Source organism: Oryctolagus cuniculus, chromosome X (assembly GCF_964237555.1).
Source record: "Oryctolagus cuniculus chromosome X, mOryCun1.1, whole genome shotgun sequence".
Classification (NCBI taxonomy): Eukaryota; Metazoa; Chordata; class Mammalia; order Lagomorpha; family Leporidae; genus Oryctolagus; species Oryctolagus cuniculus.
The window spans coordinates 109,938,364-109,960,360 of record NC_091453.1 but is presented as its reverse complement, the minus strand read 5'-3'; the positions used below and the strand labels follow the sequence as shown (position 1 = coordinate 109,960,360).

At 37.3% G+C, this 21,997-nt stretch overlaps 1 protein-coding gene across 9 annotated transcripts in view; it reads left to right on the top strand.

Moving 5' to 3' along the window:
* Positions 1-21,792, top strand: part of MBNL3 (muscleblind like splicing regulator 3) — a 124,604-nt gene extending 102,812 nt beyond the window's left edge. For 4 of the 9 annotated variants that reach the window (XM_051827797.2, XM_008273217.4, XM_008273221.4 and 1 more), the window contains 7 exons: positions 2,814-3,005; positions 4,032-4,268; positions 6,893-7,043; positions 9,336-9,371; positions 11,722-11,816; positions 12,717-12,790; positions 14,573-15,048. In XM_051827797.2, coding sequence (XP_051683757.1) covers positions 2,814-3,005; positions 4,032-4,268; positions 6,893-7,043; positions 9,336-9,371; positions 11,722-11,816; positions 12,717-12,773 — 768 coding nt within the window. In that variant the 3' untranslated portion in view covers positions 12,774-12,790; positions 14,573-15,048. Of the gene's footprint in view, positions 1-2,813; positions 3,006-4,031; positions 4,269-6,892; positions 7,044-9,335; positions 9,372-11,721; positions 11,817-12,716; positions 12,791-14,572 lie in introns of all 9 variants that reach the window. The other 5 variants (XM_051827795.2, XM_070067369.1, XM_051827796.2 and 2 more) reach the window with 3 other exon arrangements.
* Positions 21,793-21,997: the final 205 nt, after the last annotated feature.

Sequence of the window (21,997 nt, the reverse complement as noted above, 5' to 3'; positions counted from 1 at the left end):
ACATGAACTGGTGCCCATATGGAACGCTGGCATCATAGGCAGCAGCTTTACTAGCTAGGCCACAACCCCAGCCTCTGCTTTCATTTTTCCGACCATTTAAAACTGTAAAACGTAATCTTAGCTCACTGACTATAAAAAACAAGGCCATCCCAGCCTTAGTTTGCAGATCCTAACTCTAAAACATTTAGGTTCTTAATCAGTAGGTTGTCCATAATCCCATATGAGGCATGAGTGACATGGGGGTCCTTGAACTTCTGAGTACGCATGCAATGTTTTGTGCATTCAGGAGTTTTCCTGTGGGCAGGGCCCACAGTTTGCATCTCATTCTCAGAGAAGTCCCAGACTCAAAAAAGATTAGGACCCACACTTGTTGTGGAGACATTTGGTTAAATTTTTGGGGAAATTTCCTGAGGGAATGATAGTTCCTAGGCACTGTGCAAGTCACTGGGAACTCCTGAGAATTTCTCCCAATGGAAGTAATACTGCTGGAGACATGGAGGGAAAATAATTGTGGGGTGATCTTTATCATAAAGTCTAATATCTCCAAATCCTTGTTGCTCTGATAAGATGTAGAAAGATGAAAATCCATACCTCTGGTTCTGGGAGGAGAAGCCTCTTCATATTTTTTTAAGTGTTTAGTACACAATTTAGGTTTAGATTTAAAAATCTGCGACATATTTAACATGCTAAGAATGTTTCCCTTTAAAAATAAAGATGAACCCACACGGAGGTTTATTGCAACTCTGTTGACATCAAAGACTGTGAAATAAGTATAAGCAGGATTAAGTTGCTTATTAAAACTGAACCTGGGAGCTTGCAAGGTACCTGGTTTAACCCTTGGCTGTTAGTCAAAACTAAGCCCTGGAACGTTCAAGTTAGTGAAACATAGTGGTCACCCTGGGGCAGAGGTGGTAGTGAGAAAACCGAACCGGCCGTGTGCGAATGAATAAGCAGCTCAGCACTTCTGGCCTCTGCTCTGGGTTTGAGAATGGAAGAACTTGTTTCTCCTCAATAAACAATGTTACAGAAATCTATGTTCAAGGAGGAAATGGTTCTAAATGGATGATATTAATTTTATAAGCTGAAGATAGTCCTGTATAGTTTGTAAATAAACCCCCCAAAAATCTAAACCTTTCAGTAAGCCCGTTACATTTTTATATAGACTGATAATTAATTTACACCTTTTTTTTTTCATATACTTGGAGCATGTGACAAGCCTTAGAGGGTTCACATGTATTCCAAAGGAAGCAGAAGTTATCCATCAGAGTCTTGCTGATTTTTGAGATGACTGTGAAGCATTGACTTACTAACGTCTGCCTGTTGCTGACGCAGGCCTGGGTGACTGTAAGAGGTTTCCTTCTCATTCAATAGCATAAGGTCACATTAGCTAGTTCCTGGAGCTTCCCATCTCATTCCATGAGAAGCATTGTAGATCACAATCCTTAGTTTGGGCGAGGTCAGCCCTTGGCGATTTGCCCTTAAGCCTTGAAAGCCTCTCCCCTGACTAGCCTCATCTTTTGTCACCTGGCGTCTACCCTTTCTTCTTAATCTCTTGCTCTTGGTGCCTGCTTTACTCACCCTTTTGGGTATTACCAGTTCTTGAGCACATGCAGTTAGTGACACACAGTGAGGCACCACCACTACCTTATAGAGTCATGATTGGCATGTGTTACATTATTAAGTGTACTGCATTTAATCATGATTGATGATTCATTCTGTAAAGTGTTAACATTTGTTGAAAAATTGATCATTGATTTTTTTAACCTATGCATTGGTCATTCACTAAATATTAGGTACTATAGGGGAGACAAGAACACTTCCAAAGAATCCATAACCACGTTGAGAAGGAAAAATGCCCACATGTGGCACAAGGTGCAAAACAGCACGGTGAAGTGATAAATTACGTGGTTGCCAATAATAACAGCAATCTACATAACAAACTCTTTAAATCCAGCACATTGAAAATTGAAAAACCATTACTGGCCCATTGCATTTTTAAGACTTTCCTTTACAAGTTATACTCTAGAGTGTGTACCTCACATGCCTACCTACCAGGAATCACTGTAGCATTTGTAGGGCCTCCTTTTGAACTGTGAGTATCATCTGGCCCCCTCAGTAAAGACCAGTTAGGCAGGTCAGATCAGTTTGTAAAACAAGACCTGCAATATATATAAAAAAATGATGACCATATCAATCTCATTTTAGATTAATGGCAAGAAGTTGTTAAAGCATTCACTATTTCTAATCTACCTCTTTCTTCCTCAAGTCCTTACTGTCTTTCATAATTGTCAGCAGGCCAAGAAAAGAAGCAAAACCAATGTTTTTAGTAGTAACTGGTGGGATGTGTGGTAGGACAGGCAGCCTTAGAGCCAAGCAGCATTGATGGGGAACAGGTAAGTAGAAAATATGGGGCTTTCCAGGGTCCCTGGAGCCCACCTGCAAAGGCCATGGCTGTGGGAGGAGATAAGGGATATTGTTCAGATCTATGATGTCATTGATGACATGGTTTGTTGGTAGAAAAAGAAGTGCTGAAGAAAACACACTTGGAACAGATTCTAGCAATGAGATTTAATTGGGCTAATTAGTTTGATCACCTTATCAATTAATATGTTACTTATAAAGAATTGCTAGTTTAAAGGAGCTCCTATATGGGAATGAGTATGAGACTAAAAATCAGAAAAAACAATGGTAAATTTTGATATGACTTTGGTAATTCTGATATTTCTAAATTAATGCCTTTTTGCCTCCCTCTGTAATAATAGCATGAATCTGTTGATGTGTAACACCTTTATTCTTTTCTCTTAAACCTACAGAATTCTTTTCCAATGAATCCGCAACTTGCAGCTAATCCTACCATGGCTTTCAATCCTTATTTACCTCATCCTGGGATGGGCATGGTTCCTGCCGAACTTTTACCAAATACACCTGTTTTGATCTCTGGAAATCCACCTCTTGCAATGCCAGGAGCTGTTGGTCCAAAACCAATGCGTTCTGACAAACTGGAGGTATTTGTGAAGAAATATATAAGTACCTGTAGAATAGCTACTAACCTTATACAGAGGCCAATGTCTTTTAAATAAGTACACCCTAGATTTTTGGCTTATGGAATATAACCCAGAAAAATATTAAGCATTCTACTATTGTAATTATATCCCATTATGCAATGCACTGAAGTTGTGTAGTAGGTCAAACAATGTTTTTCATCTACACAGCCTGTGGCACAGGAAATCTGCATGGGAATGCTCTTTGTACCCAAGCTCCAGCTTTACAGAATGTGATTAATGTACTTGTATTTATTAATAAATCTCTACTTGCTAGATAATCAAACTGAAAAAATCTAAAGCTGTTTCAACATTTTAATAATCATGTCTTGTGTCCTTTAAATGTACTTAAAATCAGTGAGTTTTCAAATTGACATGGGTAAATGTATTAAAATTTTATCTCAATAAAGCAATAAAATACAAAAAAGAATGGTGTACTAGATAGCAAATATCACTTGATGCCTAAGAAATCTAAAAGAAATTGCAAGCATCTTATAGATTTATTCAAATTCCTCAAGTTTTCCTTAAACGCCATTCTTCGTGTGTTGACATAAATGACTAGTCAATTTTTCAGTCAACTCCATTGGCAGCCCCATAAATGCTTGCTAGTGTATGAAATGATTCACAAAGTTCAAGGAATTGGAATTTGCTGCAAAAAAGTTTTGAGATCCATACATAGTTTTTTTCATGATACACAATCTCCATGAACTTTTTTTTGATGTAAGGAAAACAGACTGTTTCCTTTTGAGGAAAATGGAAGTTACTTTCTAGGAATAACAATTCTCTGTTTACATCTCACGGTGAATGGGCTTGGGATTATCCCTCATCTTTTTAGATTTTTCCTAAATAAATGTATAGAATTTTAATAAATAAAGGTATAGGACAAAATGCATAGGATTACCCCTACATGCAGTGGCAAAATAAACAACGCCCAATCACCTTCCACTCATCACTGTCATCTGTGCGTGTGTGTTTTGTTTCTTCTTCAAGGTGTGCCGAGAATTTCAGCGTGGAAATTGTACCCGTGGGGAGAATGATTGCCGCTATGCTCACCCTACAGATGTGTCCATGATTGAAGTGAGTGATAATACTGTGACAATCTGCATGGATTATATCAAAGGGCGATGCTCCCGCGAGAAATGCAAGTACTTCCATCCTCCTCCACACTTGCAGGCCAAGCTCAGGGCAGCTCATCACCAGATGAACCATTCAGCTGCAAGTGCTATGGTAAGTGCGGGCCTGTTTTCAAACGTCCCACTTAAGGAGGTTCTCCACATATCGGGTTGACACTTCCCTTGTTGCAACTGGAACTTCACAAAACAAGCCAATCCCTAGCCCCTATGAAAGTGACCCTCATGTCTCCTCTCTAAGCCAAATACCCCAAATTTTTTCAACGTTTCCTTGTGGGTTATGGTTGCAAGGACAGACCAGTATTTTGTGCACTGTCTCTGCTTTCCCAATGACTCTGTTCTTTCAGAATGGAACCCATTACTTTGTGAAGAATGAGAGCACCAAAGTAGAACTTACTCTTTCCTTTGATCTGGACAACACACTTGGCTAATGCATGTTTTTTTTTTCATTAATGTATCTGAAGAGGGGAATTTTAATGTACGAAAAGAGTAAAGGATCCAGAATGTTCATTGCAGAATTTAAGCCTTCAATTTTTGATGACTTAGACTGGTTGCATAGAATTCAGAAATGGCATGGGCCTATTAAAATACTTGAGTACAGTTGCTCTATTAAAAATAAACAATCTCGTGCACAGGGGATGTACAAGGAATGGCTTGCTTGTGCCATATGCACTCGAACCTGCACTCAGGCATGGGGCCTTCCCATGTACCTGCTCATTTCTGATGATCTGTATGTGTTTGGTAAAATGTGTACTCAGATTTCCACTTAGATGGATAAATATTATAAGGGGTCTTCAAAGAGCTCATGGAAAATGCATGTTATGAAAAAACTATATAAAGATTTCAACTCATCTTTTTAATGCAACTTTCCATGAGCTTTTTGAAGTACCCTCATACAGTGGGCATGCGATTGGTATTGTGAACATCAATATAAAATTCCTTTCTGAGTAACTGATCAGAGCAGGTCTTAATGGTAAGATCAGATTAGCCCATAGGAATTTGTTTGAGGTAAGTCTAAGTAAACAACGGCTTTAAGAAGAGGTTTAAGGTCTTCATTATCCATAGGAGTAAGGAGGTCATGGCAAGACCCTTTTTTTGCACCAGAAAGGCTACTCAATCAGAACAAGTGTTCCTGTCTCCTTAAGAATTTGGAACATACCTGATTGTTGTTGATGGTATAAAAAATTTTTTTTTGACAGGCAGAGTGGACAGTGAGAGAGAGAGACAGAGAGAAAGGTCTTCCTTTGCCGTTGGTTCACCCCCCCAATGGCCGCTGCAGCCGGTGCTGCGGCTGGTGCATCGCGCTGATCCAGTGGCAGGAGCCAGGTGCTTCTCCTGGTCTCCCGTAGGGTGCAGGGCCCAAGCACTTTACCATCCTCCACTGCACTCCCGGGCCACAGCAGAGAGCTGGCCTGGAAGAGGGGCAACTGAGACAGAATCCGGCGCCCTGACCGGGACTAGAAGCCGGTGTGCGGTGCCACAGGCGGAGGATTAGCCTAGTGAGCCGCGGTGCCGGCCGATGGGATATATTTTTAAAGTAATGTGCAACTTGCTGAGAAAAAAAAAAAAAAGATGTAAAGTAGGGATAGCATAGCATTTGGCCTAGCAGTTAAGACACTCGCATCCTACCTCTGAGTGCCTGGGTTTGAGTCCTTGCCCCGGCGCCTGACTCCAAATTCCCACCAGTGAGCATGCTGGGAGGCAACCGTGATGGCTCAAGTACTTCAATTCCAGCTCTTGATTCCCTGGCTTCAGTCCTAGCTGTTGTGAGCATTTTGGGAGCGAATCAGCAGATGGGAGCTCTCTAGCTCTCTACGTCTCCAATATTAAAAAAAAAAAAAAAACATAAAATAATATTAAGGTTCTCCAACAAATCTGATTCAGGGCCATGTTTGAGAATTAGAAGAACAGTGGGATTTTCAAGCAACCATAGATGTGAATGGAGGGTTTACAAATGCTAATGGATTTTAGAATTTAGCTTTATGAGGACTTAAAGCAAATGGCACACACTGAAATGCCCAGGAAACCTCCATACATGAGAAGTGAATACATTTTGCTAACTGTTTGGTACTTGGGTGAGATAGGCAGTGGGGGAGAAATGCTTCATTGGCATTTTCCGTACATGAGAATTAGGCATTGGAGGCCCTGAACCTGAAGTCTGTGTATAAGTTGGATCTGGGTTATGGGGCTGGAGACTGTGATAGTCCACCAGCATGTGTTTTGGGTTTTATCACCCACGTACCTCAATCGCCTACATTCGTATTACAGTTATAACTGGTGGAAACCTCTTTCCTGCTCTAGCTGTTGTTTCTGCTAATTTCACTTTGAAGGATTCATGGGTGAACATCCCTCAGGTGTCAGTTTGTAATTATGATTTGCTATAATAGCTTTGTGTCACATCATGCCTTAAAAAGGTCTAAATTAGTGAAGTTGAAAAACTTTTTTTCCCCTGTATTTTAATTTTCTGTTTAGGGTTAACTACTCATCTAGTTAAACATTAATCTGTACAGTTGGTTTCTATGCTGTGAGCCCATTGCTTGTTGAATGCCTTGCTCAAAGGAATGCCGGTGTAGAGGATTCCCTGGCCATACCTTCTAGAGCTGTTGCTTGTTTGAATGGTTTTTTTCTTTTTCTCTCTATATATCTTTCTTTCTTATTTTATTTTATTTTATTTTATTTGCTTTCTGTGGTACTAGTGATTAACCCATCTCTCCCCCACAGGCCCTTCAGCCTGGTGCAATTCAACTGATACCAAAGAGATTGGCACTTGAGAAGACCAATGGTGCCACTCCAGTCTTCAATCCAAGTGTTTACCACTGCCAGCAGGCTGTGGGTAACCTGCAGCTCCCGCAGCAGGCATATATCCCTGCAGGTGAGAACACAGCTCTGGGCATGGCGAGTTTAATGATATTGTGAATGTGTACAATGCAAAGCAGCTTCCAAAGAGTTTTGCTGGGAGGACTGTCGACATGTATTTTGATTAGAAATAAAACAAGGCAAGCATGCTTGATCTACTAGTATCTAGAACGACCTGTTTTTCTGTGATTCTTGAAATTTAATGTTTGAAATCAAATTGGGAGAAAGTATTCACATTTTTCTTTTTAGCAGTTCTTATATTTTTGCTTCTTATGATTGATTTGCTTGGTTAAGTCTTAAACTAATTTCTTGATTCTTAGGTATCATTTTCACAGACATAGTCTGCAGTAAAACAAATTAATAACTTCCCTTAAGTGTTGAAAAAATCTATACCCCATGTATCCTTAATATACTAAAGGTGGCTATAGTAGCTTACCCATACATACATTTAGGGAATAGCATAGTATATTTAAAACAGACGGTTTTGGCCTCCAACTCTTGAACATAATGTAACATAAAAACATAGCAACTTGAAACTATAGCAAAATATTTTCTTATGCTTTACAGCATATTTTAGGTTACCTCCTGCATTCAACTGTGTTTAATATTATGACAGTTTTATACCAAGTTGAATAGAAAAATTTAAATCAGAATTTTGTTCAAATAAATATATGTGCAGGGAAATAAATTTCTTCCAGTGGTCATTACTTTAAGAATGAGCATACAGACTGCTAGAAATAAATTGAAAATACTAACCACTGTGAGTAGTGCATTGTTAAAATGCTAAAGGCTCCATTTTGTTAACTATTAGTAAATGAAAATGACTTAGGTTTTAAATATTAATTCAAAAAGCTTTGTTAATTAAACACACCAAACACATAGCATTGTATACCTGAGTTTGAAAAAAACCCATCAGTTAATTAGTATACTAATAAACTGATTAATTTGAAAAGAATCCATAAAAAACCCGGTCTTTAATTAAAGATTGAAGTAGTTCTTTATGACATCATTTAAATTATGGTCTTGAAAGTGGGCATTTAGCCTATTAGCAGAGTTACCCGTGTCCAATACCAGAGTATCTGCTTTCAAAACTCAGCTCTAGCTCCCGACACCAGCTTCAGCTAGTGCAGCCCCAGGGATACCACAGTGATGGCTGAAGTGATTGAGTTCCTGGCAGCTACGTGGTAGACCTGGATTGAGTTCCCAGCTCCCTTCAGCCAGCCCAGTCCCCATGATTTCATGCATTTCCGGAGTGAACCAGCACAAGAGATATCTCTCTCTCTCTCTTCCCCCTCCCTCCCTCCCTCCCTACCTCTCAAATAAATGAAAAATATTACTTATACTTTTTTCACACATTTTTATCATAGTTTCTGCCAGGGAAATGTAATTCCTTAGTACATATTAACATCACTTCTTAAAACTAACCATTGATAGCTAACAATTTAGGACTTTTCCTCTAAACCTTCAAAAAAAAGAACATAATTTCTGCAGTAGCAGTGAAAACCATTTTGATTGAAGTGACTTTATTTCTGGCCTTTTTCTTTTTTCAAAAAATGCGGTAATTTATTTCCACATTAAATCACTCCATTTTCAGCCGCTGCCTTCCAGCTATACTTCTTATAGCTATGGAACAAATTCAGTAGCCCAGGAAGTCTAGCCAAGGTGAATGAACATGATAAAATGCATGATGTTCAATTTAAGTTTTTAAAATCCTACAGTTACTTCATTTAAAAGTTACATTTTCTTTGCCATAGTTGGCCAAAGGGAAATCTAGACTTCAGAGCCAAAATATCAGAAAGACCTCTTCCTCTTTGTTAAGAGCAAAACCAAATCTGTCCAACTGAGAGCGCCCTTTTAATGGAAAAATCATTGTAATGTGTATCTTCACAGTCAAGTCCTCAGTAGCAATGAGGTGGAGAAGGCAGTTTTAATACATTAATGCTCTAAATAGAAATATGGCCACCAGATAGTAGATCCTGGAGCATAATTTTGAAAGAAATATGTGTAATAAATATTATTTTTGTGATAAAAAACTATTTAGGATGTGTATGTCCAAAATAAATAGGTAATTTCAGTGAGATCATTCCTTTTGTACCTAAGAATCCAAGAATTAAGTTTCAGTACCTGAATTTGAGATTTTAAAGCTAATCTGAATTTGTAAGCATGGGAGATGACTGGGTTTGCATGTACTGATTAATTGATATTGCCAAGAAATTATCTTTCTATTTAAAATTTATCTCTGTCAGTAAGCTTTGATAATGAAATATCTCTTTTCTTTACTTTCCACGCTTTTCTGCATGGTGTACAGGGCCAATACTGTGCATGGCACCCACTTCAAATATTGGTAGGTTTTGTACAAAAATTCTTTACTTCTTCAAGTCTGAAAAATTGTTCTATTTTTACCATGACAAAAAATGAATGACTGGATGATGTAGCTGAACTTTTTCTGGATATTTAACATTTCATATGGAGCTTTATGTTTCTTCTCTTTGTGGAATCAAAATAATCCTACTTTCTCAAGTCCTGGTTGGTTGCCACTGTGGCCAAATACTGAGCCTGACATTTGTGCCATATTTGTGTGCTAAAACTAGCAACTAAAATATTTTTAAATGTTTCTTTACTAAGCCAGACTGAGCATTTTGGTTCTTCACTTTACATCTGTTCTTTTAAAAAAGAGTAAAATATTTCAAAGGTATAATTTTGGAAGTACAGGTAAACAGTTTCTTTTCTCCAAATTCATGCAACCTAAACCATTCAACACTCACATGTGGAGAAAGGCTGAGTTGAGCAAAGCTAGTGCACTCTGCAGTGTTCTGTGATGAATTCTGATGTGTTGTAGGATGAAGCGTTGTCTACACAAAAACTAGGCACAGGGGAATCATTTCAAATGGACTCTAAGACAATTACGTGATTGTAAGCAACCAGTCACACACAGATCCTTTACTTAGCCACCAACACAACATGTTTGCCCTCTCTAAGCCATTTTGTACTTCACTAACAACTGAGGAGGGTAGGAATGCAACCAAGGAGTTCACAGCTGCTATAGTACTTATGGGCACAAGGAACAAATAAGTGTAGGGACAGATGATCCCATCTCCCCAACTCGTTCAATCTGACTCCTCCTATGCCTTTTGAGAGAGTTTCTACTACCTTAACTTCCATCCTACTGTGCACCAGAGTAGATAGCCAAGCTCAAAAAGCATTAACAGGCTTCACTAAGATAAAACCAAAGGTCAAAATAACAACCACAACTACGTAGTAGCAGCACTCACTAACACAACAAAGTCTGAACCCTGGACATGGAAGCCTCTGTTATTGAGGGACTGGCTGATCCCTGTAGGAGTTAACAAAATTTCCCTTAATACTAAGGAGAGCATAATATGCATCTGATTAGGCAAAATTCTTCTGGTGTAAGAAGTGTGTCTCTGCCTTCACATTTTGTGCCTGTCTTCTCCGGGATGCTCCCCCTGTCCTGTTCCCTTTAGAGCTTGCTTAGGAATGCAAACTGCATGCTTTAGTGGTGCTGCTTCCTGTACAGTCGCTGTGCTCCCAACGGGAAGACAGGAGTGCTTCTAGAATTGGCTTGTGAGACAATAAAGGATGGCTGCAAGTAACTGGAGAAGAGTGGAAGGGAGAACTGTAGAGTGTCTAGAGTGTCTGGTAATGACCACGTGGATGGAGTACACGTCTGGTTCCCATGGCATTGCCCATGCTGATTTTTCCTCTCTCCAGCCATGTACTTTCTCTGTAGACTTTCAGGAAATCTGAATTCAATGGATGTAGACATGATAAATTATTCTATATGCATGCTTGCCATTCCCACATTGCCATTCACACGTGAATTCCCTGGTTTGCTTTCCAAAGTGAGCTAGAAATTAGAAAAGCATTCAAAAGGCTTTCAGAATGAGAGAAACTAGAAAAGACATGGAGAAAACATCCTGAAAGAGATTTTGCAGCTGCTAGCTATTGTAGCTGTAGTATTTGCTGTGAAGACAAGATTTACTATGAATTCCTTCATGTATTTGTTTGATAAACAGCCAACCTTTCCTAGGAGTTTGCCAAAGGCATACTTAAAACTCCGCACACATAGACCACTGTATTTTTCATACCTGTTCCCCTATCACATACTGGAAAATTGAACAATCCTTTTTTTTTTTTTTTTTGCATGTGGATCCGGTAAGTATACATACATAACTGTCTGTTTGCACCTGCAAATTTAGTGGCTGCACTGATGTCCATAAGACAGTGGATCCAAACAGCAGTTCACAATTTCTACTCTCCTTTTGAACATGCAATTGAGTTATTTGTCTCTTTAACTAGCTTCAGCTAGATAGCACTGGTAACATCAGGTTTTTCGGTCCATATGTACTCATATATAACAGTTCTAAAAATTTGGCCTTTTGAGTTAACTATATTGTGATACTGCTCAAAAACTTACTAAATGATAAGAATGATTCCATGTTCCTTAATGGTAACTATAATTGGCTTTCCCCTTTTCTCTTTTTAAATTTCCCCCTTCCATGCTGTGTTGCTTGGCACTGACTGATTGCATGTTGCGCCCTGGTGTTCCCATCATGATGATGTCACATGGCTTGTTGCTGTGATACCTACCACGCCCCATTCCGTCGTACATGTCATGGTTGTATAAATGCTCCACCCTCCCGTGTGTTGCTTCCGTGGTTTCCTACTGAAAGTGCCCATGATGCACGGTGCTACACCTACCACTGTGTCTGCAGCAACAGCACCTGCCACCAGCGTTCCCTTCGCTGCAGCACCTACAGGCAATCAGGTTTGGCCATTTATTTCACCTGTTGAGACCTAGTTAACTACATTGTGTTGGTAAGGCACAGTATATGCTTTTAGGATTGGTGAGAGACATGGGTCTGCATTCTTGTGTGTTTCCTAAGCAATGATCACATTCAGAAGTTCTAGCTTTGTGTGTATTGTGGAGTACTGTGTGTGCTTTGCTGCTCACCTCTAGGTTCATCAATAGCTTTACTCATTTTTACTTGAAGACCAGACACCCTTTATAGTCTATATCCAATTATTACTCCCACACCAATCCTCAAATGTATATACTGTACTAAATATTCCTGAAATGCTTCCTCATTGGTCAAGATGAAAATATTTTGTTTTATTGCCATTTTTGGTTACTGTGTTTGAATTTTGACTTGGTACATTCATCGCCTTTCCCTTCAGGTTCACTGGAAAGAAAGCAAGATACCACATTTCTTTCCAAGGCACAGATATCCTTATCGTTACCAAGTGATTACATCAGAAACTCCTCCTCACACAGACATTAGATGTGCTTGTGTTGTTTTGATTTTCATTTGCTTTCTGGATTCCCAGGCAGAAACACAAGGCAAATTAGAAGTAGAATAAATTATTGTCTAATATTATGGCATTTTTGCCTTATTGAAGTGCTAACTATGCTAACAGACTGCACGTTCCACTTCTGTTTGAATTATAACTATGATAACCATGAAGCGCATAGGGCATTAATTCACTAGCAGAACAACCCATGTTCTGATCTGTGCTTTGCAAAAGTAAGTATTAGTGGAAATGGCTAATATGTCCACATTATTTATGTGAAATGTTTTATGATTATTGATTACCATGTCCAAGCAGTTAACAAAATAGAATTCTCTCAAGAAACTATGTTAATCTAAAATCTTTTTTACTACTATAGATACCCCAATTATCAATAGATGAACTGAATAGCAGCATGTTTGTTTCACAGATGTAGAAGTTACCAGTAGAACAGTAAGTTTCTTTAAGTATTAATATAAATAATATTCATAGGCTATATCTTTTATTGACACAATTGGCATTTGTTGCAAGCTTGGGTAAATATTTTCACTAATAACCATTGCTTATAATATAGAGCTTCATTTACACATTCTAAATTCTCTAACTTGAAGTGTGAGAGTAAATATCCCTTTTTTAAGTTTAGAGATGATAGCCGGTACTGTATTTTCCCAGTGAGCTTATAAATTCTGATGCTCTCCTGTTATTAAAGGCATGCTTTGTTAACCAACAGTACAGATCACTTTGGAATTTTAATTCTTTAACATTATTATAGCTTCATTTTTTAACTGAAGTAAAACAGAGTAAATTTTTCAGGATTTGACTAAGATGATTCTCTTAAAGGCAGTAAACACCATGCTCCTCTTTAACACTAGAGAAAACAGTGCTAGGATGATATGCTGTATTGCATATGCATTGATACGCTGCTTCCCATGCAATGAAGTGAGAATTCTTCCAGCATTTTTTAATTTTGAGTGACATAAATTAATAATGTCATCATTATTTTCATCAGATGTGTGATTTTTAAAAACTTTTTGTTGTTGGCTTTTTCCCCCTTCACTTTTGATCTCCTTTTACATAGTTGATAGCCTGTAGTGTCACATACTTAACCCGAGTAATCACTCACTTGGAACGTGTTACTTTTAAAGCCACTTGGGACTTGTGGGTATCTTAAATCTAGGCATTAACTAAACAAGTGTACCAACTCTGAATTGCATATGTTAGTCATTGAAAGTTTTAATTCTCACACCCAGTGTGTGTCATTTGATTGAAGGAGACAGAAATCATTTTGCCTAATGCACTAGTTCCCTACATTCCAGATAATCCTTCTTTCCTGCTGATGACACATGAGCCTAGAACACTAAGTATTCAGGACACAGTCAATAGCTGACTGTACCTTAGGTAACTAGGTTCCCTCAATTGTAAGGAATGTTTTCAAAAGATACCTTGGAGTGAATATGGAATAACTGATAGACCTACACATTGTAATAGTTTTCAGGGCTGTCATTTGGAATAGTGGCAACTTGAAAATAGCACCAAACATGAGAATGTAGGTTTGGCCAATGCTTGACCAATTATATGGGTTGTTTCACATCAACGTAAATGAAAGTTGTCAAATACAGTTAACTTCCCAACAGAACATGTTTGGGAAGAGTGATTCTTCTTTCCTTGATCCCATTAGAAAATGTAGAGGTGTTTGGCAAACCATAATTACTTCAGTAATGTAATTTGTATTGAAAATTTCTCTAAAGGTCAAGAATGTAATTTCATACAATGCTATAAATACCAAGATTTCACACTTGGGTTTTTCTGCATGGTTCTAAAACATTCTGATAAAAAGATTAAAGTTTATTTAATATTTGTGTGTTTCAAAATGTTTGGTATTGAACATTTTCTCAATATATGCCTGTTGAAGGAGGTAGACAGCTGGGTGGATGACCAGCAGTAAATTTTGGCAATGTATAGGTGATGCTTGAAATAATGGAGTGCACCTCTATTAACTCTGGGCAGTTCCCAAAATTAGTACTCTGTTGGAACTTCCCATAGACTGTCATAGCCGTACGGCATGCAGTGGACATTGCCAACAGTCCCCTTTTCACAGAGGTCGAGTCTGAAATTCAGAGTGGGAAATATCTTGCCTTAAGTTTGTTCACAAGACCGGAACAAGGACCACAGTCTCCTGACTCCTAGTTCAATAACCCTTCAATGTTTCTCACTCTTTCTTTTTTTCCATTTCAGTTGAAATTCTGAACAGCAGAGTTATGGAGTATCGGAATCTCTCCATGAGAACCTCCATATGGCCTTTCTATATATGCTCTCAAATGTCCTCTTCTACCAACACAACTATAAGCATGGTGCAGTCGATATATTAAGCAAAGCAAACATACCAGCCAACAAATTCACTAAAATAAAGCATTAAAAAATCAATGGGGATGTTAAAAACAAGAGTAGAAAACTAATAACTACCATCTGTCTTATTTGAATTATCAGGTAGAACATGACCATGGAATTTTGTAACTTGCTATGTTATTCTTTGCGACTTTCCAATAACCTTTATGCTAAGTGAATTTCTACAGTGAACTGTATGCTTACTGTACATTCTTGGTGGATAAATGTTCCTCTGTTTTTGAAGTGTTACCTTATTGTTTTGTTTACATGATCATCTATTGGGTTGATTTAGGATTTAACAAATATAAACAGCATCATTTTCCTCATTGTTGTATTGTGTGGTGTTAGGTTTTTTACCTACTGTAGTGTTTTGTATGTGTGGTGTTTCATTTCAACTACAATGTTATTAGTGGGGGAGAGACATATATGTGGTTGAAAAATATGACAGTGAATTCATGTGAATATGCTCTCTCTTCAGAATATAACTAGTCCATAAACATGCATGTGGGTAATTTGCTCCTGCAGATCTGACCTTGCATAATGCAATCAAATTGCTGAATTTTTTTGAGAAAGAAATAATTACTTCTTAATAATTAACCCCTAGTTCACTCCTCTTGAATAGTGTGAACAACAAGAATTTACCTTTTAATGACTTTCTCAGCATTTAAATTTAAAATTTAAATTGAAAAATTATGTAAAGTTACCATTTTTATGGCTCAAGAATCTTCTAGGTTGAATGTCTAAAACTGAGCCATTTGTCATCTTCAGCTGAGAAACTGGTACTTGGGGGCTTAAAGGTATGAAAATTACAGGTTATAAGTCAAACACAGGGAGAAGGGTGTGGAGATGGTTTTAACATACTGGAAAGAAGTATGTAAAACCATCGCAGGGTAACCTTTTATGCTAGTGCCATTTTCCCAATGCAAATGACTCCTGCTCTGTTTAGACCACTCTTTAAATAATAAGACACAATCTAGCAAAAGTCAGTAATGGTGAAAGCAAATTGGTTCCAAATAAGGCCTTTCCTCCTCAAATGGACAATCTTCTCTATTGATCACAGAGGAAGCCTGAGTACAAATTTGGAGAAATGGCAGGAACAGAAGGCAGGGTGGCATTGGGCATCTTTCTTTGATTTGTTCCAAAGAACTAGGAAAGATGGCCTCAGCTGTCTTCAGCATCAGTTTGAGTTTCCCGTTTTGTTGTAAGCCCCCATGATACATGATGAGCACCATTATCCCTAGTCTCTTGCATTACAGCCAAGCCTGTTGGTTTGAATTTGTTTGCCTTTATGTAATAGAGAGGTTTTTAGTGCCCTTTGGATGACATAGAATGGCAATACTCCACAGACTTGAGATGAATTCAAACTACTAATACTTGGGAAATAATTTTGCAACCAAGTAATATTGTAACTCATTGTTTCCTGTGGTATGTGGCAAACCTCTTCCACTCTACCCAGCTACTTACTAACATTACTACTATAGAGTCATGGGAACATGATTATTTTAGATCAGCTTAGATAGATTTTATGCACCCATGAGAATGTATAAAAACATCAGATTTTATATATTGTATTTTTGGTGCCACAATTTTCTACATTGTTGGCATTTTAAAAGTTGCTTTGTAAATTAAAGAGAAGAAAAACCTCAAAGCCCTCAGGTTTTGATCAAATTCAACAGTTTTGAGAAAAACACAATTTTAAAATGAACTTGTTGTTTTCTTCCTTCATGAAAATGACAAGCAAAGAGAAAACCTGATTTAGCATACCTTAAACCAGCCAGCAGTGTTTTGAAATGACAAAAGAATGGAGTTGGCTGAGATCTTTTCACAACTGATGGAATTGAGGTCCAGGGCCTGTGACTTGCCCAAGGCTGTGTAGCCATCATGGAACCCGGAACTGTCAATCCTGACTCCCAAATCGTTCCTCCTTTCCACCTTGTGTCTGATTTAGAACATGTGAAACTTTAACCCAAAGCAGATTAGTTTGGTTCAAAACACATAAGAGCAAAATTCTCTCTCTGGTAGTTGATATCCTCCTGATCACAATTGGCAATCTGAATCTCAATAAACGGTAGTTAGCTTGTCTAGATGTATATTCCTTAGTGGAGATAGGAACGTATTTTGGGCAAAATGGATTTTGTGTACTTTGACATTTTGATGCAACATACTATCTCATTTAACTTTTTAAACATAGACAATAAACCCAGAGTTCAACTGTTTTCATGTTGCTTGAAGCACTGTAAAATGATAATGACTTATTTTTAGTAAAAGTTTCAGTGAAAGATGTTCAGGGTTTGTATTTTTGGTGCCACAATTTTCTGTATTGTCGGCATTTAAAGAGTTGTTTTGTAAATGAATTTAAAGGAACAACATTCAAAGCCCTAAAGTTTTAATCTAATTCAACAGATTAAAAATGCAATTTTAAGATAGCACTCTTTTAATTACTTGTGCAATGACTTATTCATATTATCTTTGTTCAAGAAAAGAGAAAAATAAGTCATTAGACTATAAATTCCCAGTTAAAAAGACAAGTCACAAAACTAATCAGTGACTCTAAACAAAAATTTACTAGATGACTTGTATATATAAAATTCTAACCACTTGTGATTCCTAGTTAACATTTTATAAGCTTTGTATTTTACAAGGGGCTCTATTTTTATTTATCCAAAACTATTGTTTTTGGCCATTTCTCTCAGTCTTTTGCAAAGTATGCAAGAGCACTGAAATGTGGATAAAACGGGTCAGGTATACAGAGAAAATAATCTAAAAATTATCTTTTAAGAAGGTTTTAGTAGTATCAATTAATAAAAGAATACTATGTGACCATAAGTATATTTTAAAGAGGGATTAAGATTAAAATAAATGGATTCATAAAATTGCTATTTAAATACAGTATTTACTTTTGCAATTGGAGCATGATTCAACAACCAGCTGTTCCATTTCATTTCACTTTTCTAGATTAGAGTCTTTAATTTGTAGTCACTTGTGATGTGGAAAGCTCTCTTCTCACTACTCCATCCACCTTCTCCATCTGTTTTTGAACATGCGAAAGCACTTTGATCTTGCCGAAAGTGTTGTCCTACACCGCTAGGCTGTGTTCATTAATGGGAGGCCTCACCTCAGCTGCTCTCCAATTGGGAAAAAGCAAGTACCTCCTTCCTGCCATGAGCGGGAACCAAGTGAAATTAATCTTTACAACTTGAATCTGTTTTCAGTGGCCTGAGCAGTAAGCACAGTGAAGTCTGAATAAGGAACAGCATTTACGTTACATTTTTGCTAAGTAAGAGAGAAGGCTCCTGTGCTATTTGGAATGTTTTTTGCTTCTTTCTTTCCCCTGTTGGAGAGTGCAGATGAGGATGCTCTTGGATAAAATGCAGCCTTGAGTTCTGAGTTCTTTCAGTCAGTAAGCCACTTGGTGGCACACACAATAGAAATAGAAACTGGAATCTTCATTCTTTTTCTCTCTCCTATATTTCACATCCATAGAAAGCAAATTTTATGAGGGAAATCTGAGTTCTCAGTTTGGATGGATACCTTTAGTAAGATAGTGGCCTACCTTTACCAGTGTCTGCCTAAGGCAGTAAAACAAATAGCATGTAGAAGAGTATAAGGACTTCTTTGCAAATTTAGTTGATAGCCTAATCAAACTGTCAAGATAACTGCAAATGTAGGTTCTGAGCACCAAGTGGCTGATTGGTGCCCTGTTTTCTGTCTTTTCTTTGTTAGTTTTTAGGGTTTTTATTTCATTACATTTTTATATCTCTACGTAACTAATGAGTTGCATTTTGAAGGAGAATTAGAGAAAATTTAAGTTTTGACTCCACGTATTCAGCTTGCCTACATAGGTTCCAAATTGACAAACTGTAGTCCATAACTATTCTTTACAGTTCACAGTTTAAGGACACTTTTCACTTTATATACAAATAGTAATTGTTAATTATATTTAGTTGTTGCTTTGGCAACAAAACTACAACATGGCTACCTTTAGAAATTCTGTGTGTATGTGCGTGAAAATTTTACTTGTAAACTCTTTGTGGTTTGTGACAGTATGAGCATGTAGAAGATACAGTGCAAAATTCAGAAAAGAGATTTTTGTGATTGATTCTCTCTTTTAGATCCCAAAATCCTATGTGAAAGCTGAATTTGTATCCTTGTGTGACTTTTTGGTTAAAAAAGTTTACAACATGTGGATTCTAGAGTCAGGCTTTATAGTTTGTAGAACTTGTTGTGTGGATAGGGTTATTCTACAGTATTTAGACTTGAAAACACGGTCATTGCATTTATGATACATTAACTGGTCTTTTTTTTCTCATAACTTTATTTATTCAAAATTATCTTACATAAATAGCATAGTTCTAGCTGCAGAAGTGGTTTCCTAGAATGATATGCACATGTATTTCTATATGAAGATTAAAGCATAACTCAAGCATATTATGAAATTAGTTCTTACTTGTAAAACCACACATAAAGATACTGTGGAATGACCCCTTAACAGTGTTTAAGAGACATATGCTGCAGTTAACTGATTGTCTCAGTTAGGGTGCGAATGTGTGAGACACACCTTTTTTGCACTTATGTACATAGTCCATGAAAACAATCCTTGCAGCTTTTTTTAAATATAAGAAGTCTGTGATAATAGTGGGAAAGTTAGTAAGAGAGAGTTGTTTCTAAGGCTTTGAGAAGGAGGGTGTTTTCTAGAAGACTAACCAAAAGCATGATGTTGCTTTGCTGGTGTGGAGGCTTTTTAGTCCACTGTAGTACACCAAAAGGGAAGACTGGTACCAGTTAAAGGTCAAGGTCAGCTAAGAGCTCTGAACAAGAGCAGAAGTACTTCACCTTTCAGCAGGACCACTAGCAAAGATTGTTTTTTAAATTAATCCTCACCAAAACCACATGAACACACACACACCAGTAATGATAGTGACATATCCTGTAAGATACAAGGTACATATTCCCATTGTGATCGAATCAGATTTCATTATTCACAGCAAATTATCAGTTCATCTATATATCACTTACTATGTATTTAAGTGACAATCAGATTTCTAAGGTGAACCAGAGATCCAGAACCACAAACCAAATTGACAACTATTGAAAGATTTCATTTAAGAATTAAGTATGGGCAGCAGTCGAGTCTTTTATTCCCTGCAGCAAAGGAAAAGATGCTCCTGGCACAACTTTATAAATAGTTTTATTTGCATTATGCCTGTTCAGTGGAAGCTGTTTTCTGACCTACCTTTGCCAGATTACAAAGTACTGTACTGTGCCACTTCAGCCTCCCACCCCTTGGTTTTGACTAAATATAACAGAACCAGCCCAAATCTTACTTAACACAGGAGCTGGAAGACAATGTTTCAATCAGCTGAACTCTGCCAGTGTCAGCTCCCACACCACCTACAGATAGCCATTCAACTTCCTGATGCCCCAAGGCAACGAGGCCTAGAAAAGGTGGGGTTTAGAAGGATTAAGGGATGTCTCGTCACTCGGACTTTGAGTCCTTCACATCTTTGGGCTGTAGCTCTTGCCCTGGAGTAGGAGATCATCCTGAGGTTGAAGGAGTTGGTATTGGGTGATTGTTACCCATTTTAATAGCTCTCACTTCAGAGACAGAAAAAGAAGCCAAAGCCAGAAAGCAATCCAAGCCTTACAGTTACCCATTATCTCAGGGCCAGTTGGCTAGAAATTTCTGCCCCTCCCATCCCAAGTCTGTAGTCCTTTAGACTTAGTCATACGACAACAGCCTGACAATCTGACCAGCATTTCCATTGATGATATTTAACCACTTATCCATTTCGTAAGTAGGAGCAACAACTTCAGCCTTATCCCCATCATAAATTTCCACTTTAACCCATGTTCCTATGTTAACATCACCTTGTGAATGCAAAAGACAACAAGAATATATTTTCATAAAATTAATAGAGAGATGAGAGCCCAAGTCAGGAAGAATTATCTCTAAGATTGTAGGAATGATGCTAGAAGCATCACAAAAGCTTTCCAGGGAATTGTTGGTGAAATGTGCATCAGGCCACTGGGGCACACTCTTTGGAGCTTAAGCACAGTGGCTATATATAAATGGACAAAACAATTTAGGGAATGAAATATGACAAATGGCTATAAATAAGACCAAAAACTAAACTCCATTATTAAGCCCAGGAAAGAATTTAGTTTAACTATTTCATAGACTTCAAACCCCCAACTTGTCCTTGCTTCTAAGAGAATTACTCATTAATACTCAAAAAACCAGGTTATTCCAATTCCAGAGAAATAGAGAAATTTCATCTTTAAATAGAACCCATCCTCAATATCATAAACCTAAAAGAGAAAGTATCACTATGAAATAAGTGAAATGAAATATGAAATAAGTCACCACTCTTTGCAAATACTACAAAAATCCTTGCTATTCATCTTAAAAATACCTCTGTAACAAGATATAAAATCAACCAAACTTTCAGTCAGCTTTTTTTCTCCCAAAACACATAGCATAAAGATTTATCTATCCTAGAATGCATGGTTCCGAAGCTTTATTTTGTATACAGTGGCTATTTGTTAGTGATGGAAACCAAATTATTTTGTTGCTATGTCTTTTGTTTCTAACAGTTGAGAGAATGATGTGACCATGATATTGTTGCTGCTTTGATTATCAGCAAATAAGCCATTTGTCCTCATTCTCCCAAATTACATTTAAATTAAGATTTTTTTAAAAAAAAGTATAATGCTACGTATAGAATTTTTAAGGGCTAACTTTATGAATTCATATAACAACAATTCAGAATAATGTAGAAAATGAGAGCACATATTTGGGGCCCAAAAATGGTAACTTAAAAATACCTATAATAAGAACATGATTGGGCTTTTGCAAAATTACTAATTTAAATAATGATCAGAATATTTTATGAATATAAACTGCCTCCAAAATGCTCATTCTCTCAACTGCAGATGCTTTGATTTTTTTTGCTTTTTTCCAAGTTATTGTGCTTTAATGCTTGTTTGTATTTAGAAGTGTGCATTATGCAACTCATTTTAGTATGCTACTTACTTCTTTTCTTGTTATTTTAATAAAGTATGTAAACTTCCTTGTTATGTCTTTTTTTATGAATCCATATTCACACATTAGGAGTTCACTTAGAAGCTATTTACATCCTAGTATATCAATGGTTAGTAATGGTTAGTAATTCTAATATAAAATTTCAATCTATGATTTGTTTCAATGTTTTATTTAATACATAGAGTAAATTTATTTCCAGATATACCTTCAGTGTTTTGAATTATATAGATAAT